General features: G+C 37.5%; 1 protein-coding gene across 1 annotated transcript in view; it reads left to right on the top strand.

The window, feature by feature from the left end:
• Positions 1 to 13,267, top strand: part of LOC129352082 (cadherin-7-like) — a 137,031-nt gene that overhangs the window by 103,197 nt on the left and 20,567 nt on the right. Inside the window, exon 10 of the mRNA XM_055020920.1 lies at positions 11,659 to 11,776. Coding sequence (XP_054876895.1) covers positions 11,659 to 11,776 — 118 coding nt within the window. The remainder of the gene's footprint in view (positions 1 to 11,658; positions 11,777 to 13,267) is intronic.

Here is a 13,267-nt window from a genome sequence, read left to right as displayed (position 1 = left end):
TACCTGAGTTTCCCTCCGACAGTAGATCTGAGCAAAAAAAGTACCCGTCTGAATTAAATCATCAACATCAATTTAGAGTGAATGTAATTAAATTAAATAAATTCATCCTGTAAATTAAGTCAAGTGGCTATTTCAGTTCTAATATTTAAAATTGAACAATTTAGAAAAAAAATCTTTTTTTTATATATTTAGTATACATTTACTGTTTTTTCCTAAGTTTTTAAACAACAATTCAGGTTAAAAGTTCCCATTTTACATACTAAATATATTGGATTACTATTGCAAAATTAATTTATTTCAGCAACTCATTTAACCAAATAAAAGATGTTATGCAAATTAATTAACCAAGCTTATTTTGGCTAATTATAACGATTTTCCACCCACAGTTAATGAAAACATGACATTCTGATTGTGAGGATAAATATATTACATTAGACCAATAAAAGACAATTGTAAAATAGAAATGCAAGCGTAATTATAAGTATGATATAAACATGCTAAAAGGTTGTCATTTTTAAATCTGATAAATGGGCCTAATAACACCAATTCTAAATTATTGGTTATGACACTCATAAAGCAGTTCAGCTCAATTTCTTGTTAGGGCAAACAGTACATCATCCAATCACATGGGATGAGATTTAAAGGACCTTTTAACACGGTATGGTTTTTGCTGCAGGCAGGCTAGTTTGATTATTTCAGACCTGCTGAGATCTACTGGAGTCTCCACATGTAGGTGAAAATATAGAGTGACCAGAAGTTGAAAATATTTTGTTGTCAGGGGTCAGGAGAGAAAGACTTGCTTGAAATGATAGACATTTGACAGTAGACCAAAAAAGTTTGTTTAAAAGTACTGGATCTTGTGTGCGCTTTGGTTGGATGAGATTAAACTTGATATTTTTAATTAAAAAAATCAGGAGGGAGCAGCATAAAGCACAGACTGAAATTATATAAACATGTACATCATAGCCACTGACAGGCATGGTGGAGGATCTGTAATACTATGGGCTTATTTTAATAAAAAAGGTACCACTGAATAAATGTCATGAAGTTAATGTTTATTTTTTTCTTTTTAATTCAGCGTAAGATTTTACTTTTGAGCAACTTCTTAGCAGATTTTCACACATCCTTACCGAGTTGCCTATAAGTGTGGAGGGTGGTGCTGTTTTAGTTGTAAAGCAACTTTTTTAACCTTTTGTTGTTAAGACGAATCACAACCTCAGACAAGAAGGGCTTGTTTTGGTTTTCATTTCTCACTTTTAACAATTTCTATTCAGTCCCATTCAAACACAATGTTCTGGTGGGCAACACCGCAGGGGACCGGTGGGATCCCACCTTCTGACTGCATAATGAAGCCAGGGAGGATGGAAATTTCATGATGAAATTTACACCCAAAAACACATACAGAGCAAAGAGAAGTAGAAGGGTTGACATTTGAATGTGAAAACACAGTTTGAATTACAACGAGGTGTCTGCTGCCTGTTACCAAACAGACGGGGTGGACTCATTACCTGTCTGATATGCGCTCCACCAGCTCCGTGATTCCTAATTAATGAAAATGCTCCCGTTGTGTACTGTATGTGTGGATGTCGATGTGAACATGTTGGATGCACTAAATGGGCTTGCTAACCTGTAAAAGTTTTGTCAAGAAAAAAACCAACAACAACAAAAAAAAAAACAACAACTAATAAATAAATATCGCAAGCTGCCCACGGGTTGTCACGCCCATTGGGTGATTTAGTGCCACAGCAAAGATGAAATAATAACATTTGCCAGTTAGGGCCAGAGTTGACTCTGCGGCTCTGTTGCTCAGATTAACAGGCAGTTCTGCTGTGGAATAACCTGCCATTTTTCAGGCCTAATTAAGGTAGTCTCATGGCACTGGTTCTCTCCAGAGATGCCACTTGTTACAGTTCATTGGTGCGTCTGTCTTCTGCCATAATATAAATTGATATCATGATGGGGGTGGAAGGGGCCGAGGCACTGTGGATTGCGATGGGGACAACGGGGAGGAGGGGTGGATTCACATTGTACAATCACTTCATTGTAGTCATTACACACATGAGTGGATCTGGGATTCTGCTGTCCCCAGTCTGCTTGCAGCTTCCCAAAGGGAGGTTAGTCAAAAATTATGTGAAGAGCGTTCTATATATAGGCATGTGTTTAGTGTTGTCCCTTAGCAAGACTGCACAAAGTTACTATTTGATATTTGAATTACCTTTGTGCACAGGGTTAAGCTGGACTTATTCAGCTTTCCTTTTAACAGCACAACTCTTTGTGGAGTTTATTAGAGGATTTGTGAGAGAGATGCATGAAAACAGTATTTCTTTTAGATATAACTTGCTGTTAATTTGGCATGAAATTGTTCTTTATGTACAGGTTTACTGTGAAAGTGGAAAACATTTCTCTATTACTAATGTAGCTTTATTAAAACATTAAAACAAATTAAATCACCATATAACAACGGCCTCTTCTTTGTCAACATCAACCATGGAACAACAAAGTTGTCACTGCCGCCCAGTTGGTTTCAAAAAGCCTGTGAATTTTTCTTACAGTAATGACACATGAAAAAATCTGTAAGGATGTTTTATGTAGTGCAATTGGTTCCTAGAAAAGTCCTCAGAAAACCCTGCATTTCATACTGTAAACACTATGGTCAAAAACCTTTTCGCACCTCCTTCCTATGATTAAATCCGCTTTTTCTGCTCATTCCTTAATTACAGAAAGCCTTGATTATCAGTACAGAAAAAACATCTTCACACCTCTGGTCACCAATTCAGATTATCAGTTTATCAGAGATGTTGCATCACACTAGGATGAAAACAGATATACCACGGCACAAGGAGCAAGGAAAACATTAGCGAACAGAAGCGTGGCGTCGGTTCTATAAAAAGAAGAAGCAAAATTTAATATCAGATCTCACCAGAAGATGACTTATCCCCGACAGCTTTGGCTTGTCGGGATCATGTCAACAGACGTGCGCTTGTAACAAGCAGAGTCTGAGGAAATGACTGAGTTGGTGTGAAATGAGAGAAGCTCATGGAGGGAAAAAATAATTGAAGATATTGACATGTGTCATTTACAGAACTCCATATATTGACTCCAAGGGTGATTTATATTTTTCTCTAAGAGTGTGTCCTGCATCAGGGTGCAAAAAGTGAGTGAGTGCTGCTAACTAGTGGGTCCGAGGAGTTACGGGCGTCATGTGTGGGTGATGTTTGGTGCGCTGATGTCGTGGGAAGCAACGCATCGAAGGAGTGAGCGAGGTGGTGCGAAAAATGCATGCCCACCTCCTCCTTCGTCAAAACAACCCCTGGTGACAGCTGTCACGTCACCATGGCAACGAGTGCCACCTATTTCTTGTGATGCTTATTTATACTCTTAGTTCAACTTTGAAGTGGCTGGTTTGATCTTATTGTGTGACTCATCTGCAAACGGGGTTTTAAGGTAGCTTAAAGGGAAAGGCTCTTAGCCGCCAGAGCCAGTCACACCCTGCTCAGAATCGAATAATTACACTTTAACAGACAGTCTGATGCTCATAACAGCACTGCAGACTTTAAAGAGGGAGAGACGAGGGAAATCAAAAATGTAGTGTTTATTTGTCGTGTGTGGAGAATGGAAAAATACAATGTGCGATAAGAGCTTGTTATCACTGAGATTGCAATTTGTCACTCCAGCCATGCTAAATTAGTAGACATTACTTCCGTCATTAAACAGGCCACATTTTCAAAACGCCAGACTCAAAGGAACACATATGCTTTGTGTCAGAGTTGCAGGGGATTGTTGTCTTTGTGGTTCACTTACACACTGAGGGGCATTTGTAAGTAAACTGGGTAGGCGGGTGGGTTGTTAGGGGTGGGGGAGTTAAAGCGGAACAGTTTGAACTGCACGCTGGTGAGAAAATAAAAAAGAGAGACGTTTTACTAGGCAGGATGCTCTTTGTGGAATTACTGCAAGTAAACGCTGAGAGAACAGTGAGGATTTCACCTATGAAGGCTTGGCTTCATCACTGGGTAGAAGGACGCATGAGGAATTGAAAAACTGCTCCAGAGAGGGAAGTTTTAAAAAGACCAGACTGAAACTTTAACTTTAGAATAGAGATAAACATTTAAGGCTTCAAAGATCATCAAAGCCACAGAAATATAACTAAATAGAAAAGTAAATACAAAAAAAGCTAGGAGTATCAACAGTTACTGCCCTTTTAGTAAAAAATAGCAGCTCTTATCCACATTTCAGGTTTATTTTCTGAGCAGTACCCGGTATTTTGTGGTGTTCCTTAGTCACAAACCAACATGACCAATAAGAGCTCCACAGCATTGCAGGTATAACAATGTTATAATGTAGTCAGTGTCATAGTAATGATTGAGATTTTAATCATTATCTATTTGTCTTTGAGTTTTAAGGCATAATCCGCTGCGTGAATGGCAGTCACATTCACTGCTCCTTTGTTTTGTTAAGTTTTGTATTATAGTGCATACTTTTTCATCTGTTCAAAAAATGTTTATATAACATTATTCCTGTTAATGTAGCTTGGCTGTCCTGCGCCAGTAATTGAATTAATCTAAGTATGTCAGCATGTCCTTAAATAAATGTTTTTTTTTTCATTCACTCTGTGTTTTAATCTTTGGTTTCTTACAACTTGCTAAGATTTTAGATTAGATTCCATCATATTTCATATTAAATACAGTTAATTAACCCAAATATAGTTGATATAGTAGCCAGTTGTTCAGGACTTATATATTCACTCTCACACTTCACTCAGAACTCAGATGACTCTGAATTGAGTTACCTGGTTGACGATACTGTCTTGAAATGGAAAATTTTGAGCATCACATAGTCAAACAGGTTTATTCAGAGTATCTTCTTTCCATTCAGAGTTTATTAATCCCGCTTTCTGAAACAGGATTATTCATCTTCTCTCAGTTTACCTTTTGCCTTTTCACACAGTTGCACCTTGTGAATAATCAACCACCCACCTCTTGTCTGCAATCACACCCCCCTGTATTTAAGCTCATGGATTTTCATAGCGCTTTGCTGGATTCTCCCTTTTCTTCTGCTGCCTCTCGGGTTCCTTTGTGGATTCCAGAGTTCTGAAAGTTTCACTATTATTTCATTATTAAAGTTCTTTATTTTTGAACCGGTCAAAAAGAAAAGAACCTTGGTTCCATACATTTGGGTCCTCGTCAGGACTCACTAAACTCAACAATTTCACTCTAAAGGTGAAAATAAAAGTTCCTACAGTTTCTATATGTTTTTAAAAGCTATATGATTGTTTTTATGCAACTGCTTAACAGACAGCGATTTCTCAGATCTGTGGAGAATGGTTAGAGAAAGAGATAATAAACAATAAGTAGCTTGGATCAGAAACTGGGGCTATATTTTAAACATGCTCGCTAAAGTTGGCAATGATTGGAGAAACATTGCCTCATCCAATGATTCTCCATTTCAGCTTTCACATTAAAATGGTTGGCTCAGATTTGGATGTAATCAATGCGAATACATAGATCCATCTTGCCTTGTGTCAATGGTAGTGGTGGTATAATGATATGGAAAATATTTTCTCTGCCCTTTTTGGAGCCCTTAGTAAGAACTGAGAAATGATTATTTGAGTGCAGTGTATGGGAAGATTAGCATAATGAATGTGCAACCAAAAAAATTGGCAGCAACTGTATGATGCTTGTAAGTCAATGTGGAAAGAAATCACTTAGGAAGGTCTGAAGCCTGATGAAATGTCGGCCTCTAAGAAACAAGCCAGTTGTGAAGCCAGAAGGATGTCCAACCCAATCCTAACAAGGTGTGCTAAATAAAGTGGCGAGTGGGTATCTGTTCTAAACAAATTTACGGAATCCTGCTCCAAATTGAGATTTAGCTGCATAACTTTCCCCTCTGTATCTTTTTTGATCTGACACGCAGCGAGACATAAACTCAAGGAACCTTTAATTCCGTGATTCATCGGCCTCTTCGGTCGAGCCTTGCGACAGGCACCAGTCGGCTGCTGCTGTTAATGTCTCTAGGAGAGAATTTATGTCTAAAGCTGTGCCTCTCTCTTCCTATCTTCCACTCAACCCATTAGAGGATTCCCCACCAAAGGTTTTGCAGGAACGCCTTCCATCAAGAGCCACGCTAATGAAAGGCATTATACATTACAAAGTGTTTGATTTAGGGATGATTTACAGTCCCTTTCCCCTCAGCGTTGAGAAATGGAAACCTTCCCTGAGATAAGCTCAGAATCCACCTGCGATATTCAAAGGACATCAAAGGGTTCACATGGTGTATAGGATTCATTGTCAGCTTTAAGAACCACAAGAACAGCTTTCTATCAGATCTGAAATTTCCATAACAGAGTGAGAGGCATGAGAGTTATTATGTTTCCAGGATCAATGGCAGCTTTGGTGATACGCGGCCGAGCTCGCATACGCTGCATGTTTGGGTGCTGGATCGCTGCCTCTGCCTGTCGCTGATCTGACGCCGACACAAACATCACTTCTGTCTGTTTATACAAATATTCCAAATGTTCCTGAGCTGCAGATGATAACCTTTTTCTCATCTCCGCTCTGTATAAATTCCCTCAGCTCTGCAGAACTGAACTGTAAAAACAGACGGCTGTATTTTCCTATTATCTTTCCATTGAGCGACCAACGCCAGAGCGTGGCAAAAGTATTCACACCCCTGTTGCTAAGTGCTAAGTGCTAAGCCAACACAACACGGAGTATGATTGTCGGAAGTGGAAGAAAAATATGTTTTCAATATTTTTTTGCAACTAAACATCTGACGTGTGGTGTGCAGTTGTCCTCTTTATTGTCCCTAATTAAAATCCTCTGCAAGCTATTGCTTCCAGATGTAACCCAATAAAACAGAAACTATCTGTAATTTATTTTCATTACAAATTCTGTTTTCATCTACAAGGAGAGTAACTAGAGGGATGCAAAATTAAGTAAACATTTTTTTGACATTTTTGCTACCTACATAGCAATAAAAACATATTTTATCAATATTCCAGATGCAGTTTACATCACATAAAACATAAATAAACAGCTACATTAAGACCAGTGTAAAAGTACAGAAGTGAACAGTGCACAAATGTTACATTCTGAAATTGCAAGGTAACAGTGCAAGAAAAGTTGTTCAGAGTTGAGGGAATACACACACCGTACCCCAAATGAAACATGGTCTCTTCAGCTAGTAAAAGTAATTCTGGGCTCCGCAACTCTATCCAAAACCAAACTGATGGATGGATGGATGGATGGATGGATGGATGGATGGATGGATGGATGGATGGATGGATGGATGGATGGATGGATGGATGGATGGATGGATGGATGGATGGATGGATGGATGGAAGGATGGATGGATGGATGGATGGATGGATGGATGGATGGACGGACGGACGGACGGACGGACGGACGGACGGACGGACGGACGGACGGACGGACGGACGGGACGGACGGACGGCTGAATGGGTGCTTTTAGGTTAGCTGTTGCGACAGCCAGATGTTGATAGAAGATTTTGAGCAAGGGGAGCTAAATATAAATGCCGGCCACACTTTTCAGATTTATATTTGTTTAAAAACAAATTTGAAAACTGTGTCTTTCATATTAGGTCCCAGTAAGAAACATTTGAAGTTTGTGGTTCTACCAAAAACTGGAAAGGTTTAAGGGGTATAAATACTTTTTCAAGGCAGTGTGTTTTAACTTTTTTTGTCTCCCTCGCTGCCAGTTTTAATAATTGGCATGATATTTTTTGCCACCTACACGAATACTTAATACCTGACAGCTTGTAACCAGCAGCATTTAATCACAGCTGACAACTGATAATCCATGTCTCTGCCCTGATGGATCATTGACTTTCATTTTTTTCTTCCTCGCCCTTCTAGTCCCCCTCTCCTTATTTTTGTCTTCATGTTAGACAAAAAGCTGTTTGGGGCTGGAAGATGTGATAATCATGTGTGAATTGCTTCTAAAAATCTCTTGGATCACATCCATGGGTGTCAGCTGTCACAGGGTTGAGTTCCTAGATCAGCTACAAAAGACTCGGGAGGCTTGATGTAAATTTATGTGAGCATTGCCACAGTAACTCCAACTTTGATGACCGTCCCAGTGGCTATCATTAATCGTCCATATGGCATCTTGGTGTGTGATGTTCCTCTCATGTATAGGATGTACTCATTCAGGTCTGTTTCTCCCTGTTTTTCTACAGCTGGCTGCTCAATTCTTTGAGAGATAACTCGATTTCTAGAAAGTGTGTTTTGTATGAATAAAATAATAATTATGGCACACGCTGGTGGGTGTGGATAAATTGGATTATTTAGTAATACTTCCTCCAGTCTTTATAGTTGTCAGCTCTGTTGCATAATAAAGGCAGTAAGGCTTCTCTTAGTCCGAGGTTCAGAAGCGGAACAAAAAGAGCCAAAACAAACAGCGAATACTTGTTTCACTCACAGATATAAATTCTTGTCTTGCAACGCCTCGAGCGAAAGCAGTTCTTATAGTGAGTCATTTTCATTCCAAATAATGAAGTAAACATGCCTGGCTGCACAGCGTACACATTTATTTTGGACAGCATTAGTGTCACGACACGCAACGGACTGAGCTGACATTGTATTTATTTTTCATGTGGTGCTCAAGGCCAACAGATCCGATGCTGCTCGGGATATTAGAATAAGAGGATTGTGTGTGTTGTCAACTTTCCCTGTGAGAGTTGGAGTTTCATTCTCTTGCTAATTGCAAAAACAGACAAAGCTTTGTTCTAAGATTGACTTAATGGATTTGCCAAAAAAAAAGAAAGCTTTGAGAATCAGTTTTGATTAAAAATATTTAAAAAGTCAATCAACTATTATGAAAGGCAAGAAATAAAAATGGGTAAAGACACATCAGTAGTAGTTTGGTCCTTGCCATGTTCCCATCTTCAGCTTTCAGTACACTTTACAGCAAATGTATACAGATCATTTTTTGTGATTATTAAATTGGAACACATGTAAATAACTTTAAATCTGTTTGTATGACTGGATTAAATAGATGTTTAATTTTTATTTTGTATTTACAATTGTAAATTTGCTTATCTAAATTTTGTTTGCTGTCTACTGTGTGACGTACAATAGTTTTGTGACTCCAAGGAACAGATTGTTTACAATTATTTTGTTTTAATCAAGAGTCCTAATCTTTAACCTTTTTAAAGAAACATCTGGTCAAAATAGGAATGAGAACCAAATTATGAGTGAAGTCCCATATAAAGTTTTTTGGCTTTTTCTGTCCATTAAGTAGGAAAACACTAGTGAAAAAAATAATGATACATATTGATATTCAATAGCCTTTTCTTAAGGGTACAGAATAGAAGTAGCACTGGACAAAGTTACAATGTATAGGTAATTACCAAAGACTCAGACTGACTTGGAACTAAGTGCTTTATAGTTTGCCAAGACAAACAAGAAAATGAATACATTTATATCCTGGAATGAAATGAAGTCATACCATCTTATATTAGATTGCTGGAAAAGCTGATGATTGTCTTCGTACTGATTCATGTTTCGAGATGTGAAGTAGTTAATCGAACTTGGCCCTGTTTCGAGGGCTTTTGGCACACAGTTCAAGGAAAGAAAATTCCTGAAACATTTCTAAGTTTCTACAGCATCTCATTTACATGTCACACCATACACCATTTTCAACATTCCTTTGAAGTGACCTGTTTACCAGGCAAACACTGCAGCACCTTGTCACTTTCAGCTGCCTCCAAAGACAAGTGACTCCTCGTGAAGCGCCATGATAAAATACTCAACTTTACAGCAGCAATAAACTGTTTTATAACCTATTGATTAAAACATTTTAATCACGACAGCCAGTTTTTCCTCTCTCATAGGATAGAGATGCTTGTATGTCATCCTTTTAAATGAACTATGGTGGTATTATTTTAAGCAATGTTTTATTATTGTAAAAACTTGAAATGTGCTAAAAGCCAACAGTTGGGACAGAGAAATAATCTCTTTGAAATTATTTGCTTTGGAGAAATCACTTCCTAAAAGAAAACATTTTTACCCCTAAGAGGTTGCTAAACTCTTGCCAAATAAGCACTTACTGTACTACAGGGAACAAATGACACAGAGCCCATGCCAATAGTTATAAAACAACCTTCTCCATCAATAGGAATTAGGTTGGTTTTCTCTAATCCACTCACTCGGTCACTTGGCCCTTCAAACAGGATTTGTCACTTGATGTGTTTAAATTTGTCATAGTGAAGAAGACCAGATATACAGTACTTTGAAATTTTTTTTTACTATTTTAAGCTTTTTTTTTTATTTCATTTTTTAATATGTAAATATTTTAGATAATTATATGTTATTTGCAAAGAAAATCTGAGGAAATATCTAGAGTGGTTTTTGCATGTTAGTATGTTAGTATATTAAAGGAATGAAATCAACTTTATTCCTTACATCAACTATTTACTCTTCCATTGGATTTGACTAAATACATTATTTAAGGTAATATTTTTTTTTCTTTCCAAATGTTGACATTTCCACGTAAATTTGCTTAATGGCATTTGAAAAATGTCATTATCAAAATTGTCAAGCAAATATAGATCAACAATATTGATCAGTGTTCCAGTTATTATCAATGAAAGGCAACTCTAAACAGATGTTTTTTAACCTAGCATTAAGGAAACTCAGTGTTTCAGACTTTATGCAGTTTGCTAGAAGTTTGTCCCAAATTAGAGGAGCATAATAACTGACTGTTGTTTCTCCATGTTTGGCTCTGGTTCTGGAGATTTAGAATAGACTGGAGTCAGAAAACTTGAGTGGTCAGAAAGATTGATATGAGAACAGATTTTTTTATGTATTCTGCTACAAAGCCATTCATTATTTTATGCACTAAGTGAAGTATTTTAAAGTTTATTCTCTGAGCTCAGACACACAGCCCCACCCGGTGGCGAGTCAGGAGTTGGAACAGTGAGTGTGACCACAGCAAATATTGATCAGCAGCGTTACTCAGCTTTACAAATGTGTGATTTACTGGCGACGGGTATTCTGCTGGATGGTGACTGTGTCAGACTGTCTGCAGTGGTTTGAAAGTGGAATGAGCTCATGGCAGCACTTGCTCAGAACAGAGCAGGGTTGCACCAATACTACAGGGCGTTGTAAAAATCTCCAACATGACTGGAAAGAAAGTTTGAAGATTTATTGCCAGTTGGTTTTTTGGTAAAAAAACAAAAAAGAAAAAAAAAGTTGTAGAAAGTGGCTAAATAGAGTGAGAGAGCATATTAGTTAGCTTCTGTCGTCCTGACAACAACCATCCTTGCACTTGGCCACGCCCTCGTTTACTCCGCCCACTTTGCTAGAATTTTTCTAAATTTGTAAGGGGTGGGATTATATTTTCATAGCGGGCCAAACCATCATTTGGAAACTGCTTTTTATATTTACTCAGGTTATATCTGTCTAACAAAGAGAGGAAATACTTTGATTAAATACGTTTACATTACATTATACCATAATGCACTCCTAAGTGATGTCCCACACATTTGAGCATCCTCTGACTCCATGAACCTATTAAGCAGTTTACAGCTTCAGTTCACAGCAAATTGGACTGTGAGATAGGATAAAGATCACCAAGCTAACTGATCTGAAACGTCTGTTTTCTTTTTGGTTTTTTTTGCTTTGTTCCTCTCTTCCTCAGGTGATTCAGACCATCAGTGCTGTGGACAAGGACGAACCTCTGGACAAACATCACTTTAATTTTTCCCTGGATGCAACCATCGCCGGCAACCTGAATTTCACCCTGCGAGATAACAAAGGTGCAACTGCCTTTCTGTGTCACTCTTTGATGCTGTTCAAAGATAGTGGTTTACTCTTCATTGTGAATTTATAGAAGAGTGCCAGATGCACACACACACACACACACACACACACACAGAATCTGTGACTGTTTGATTCTAAAAGCACCAAATAAATCATTGGAGTCGGTAGAAATTTTTTATTTGGAGAAGAAAGCAGAACAATGTTTGGTTATTAAGGCCTTTATTTTGTCATTTCTAGTTTAAACAGTTGTTACTTTGCTTACCTTTAAATTAGGGAATTGCTAAATCTTTGAATATATTTTTCCTATTTTTGTTTAGCTCTAACTTCTGTCACTTTATTGGTCGTTCTACTGTCAACTAACTACATAAATATATATATATATATATATATATATATATATATATATATATATATATATATATATATATATATATATATTTTTTTTTTTTTTTTTATTAGTGATGGCACATACAGGTCTTTGAAAGCAATTTAATTTTGAATGAGCCATATCTATTTTTGAAAATATACTTTTTTCTAAGTCATCGATTTTATTTATTTTTGTTTAATACAGTTGTTTACAAGTGCTTTGTGTATTCATCACATTTCAGTGTAGTTAAGAAACAAAATACAAAGGAAGATGTAAGAAACAATAGAGGAAACAGTGAAGCTGAGTTTCTTTACCAGAAACAAATGGACTCCAAGCTAAATGTCTCAGCTACACAAAATTTTAAAGCATCTCTTAATATATTTTATCAGTATTTTATTATGAATATATATCATTATTGTAAAGATTGATCAAACATAGGTCTGTCCCAAAATTTCTGAAAAACACAGAAATGCCTTAAAGCGTATTCTGCGTATTTTCCACATGAAAGTATGTCACGATGGGTTTGCTTGCATCATTTTAATTCAACCAGCCAATGCAATTGACTCTTTCCATCCCTCATTGGGACTCTGCAGAGTATATACCACCTACGCCACATTTCAGTTAAATACATGAAGCAAAATCAACAAAACCATATGGTAGATGCCTCTATTTGTAACACCACGTAGTCTGCAACAGCATTCCTTTTCAACCAAACAATATACCTTTAACCTTTAGACGCAAAATGTGACTACCTTTGTACCAACATAGTCTGCTGCCCTCCCACACATAAAAGTGGGTGGAAAACTTCATTTTAATTTCTATGTAGACATATATACTAGAGAGAGTGGTACTTGACTCTATGATTATGTGCTTTCACAAATCCCTGCTGCCTTGAAAAAAAAGAAACATGTTCAGGGCTGATAGACTCTCTGAGGCGATGCCCTGTGTTGAGTGGTGCACTCACCTGTGTGGGAGATGAGTTGAGGCTCACTCCATACCTTTTCTCAAGGTGCAGCAGCCATCATGCTGTGCCAGAGTAATCCATGTGAGTGTGAACACGTTAGACACTGAAGTGTATGTTCAAGGTAATTCAGGTAGCAGACAAGGGATTATCTAGTCT

The sequence above is a fragment of the Poeciliopsis prolifica genome, unplaced genomic scaffold, assembly GCF_027474105.1.
Source record: "Poeciliopsis prolifica strain line A6 unplaced genomic scaffold, Auburn_PproV2 SCAFFOLD072, whole genome shotgun sequence".
Classification (NCBI taxonomy): domain Eukaryota; kingdom Metazoa; phylum Chordata; class Actinopteri; order Cyprinodontiformes; family Poeciliidae; genus Poeciliopsis; species Poeciliopsis prolifica.
The sequence above is the reverse complement of the archived record's forward strand: the minus strand, read 5'-3'. Positions and strand labels throughout refer to the sequence as shown.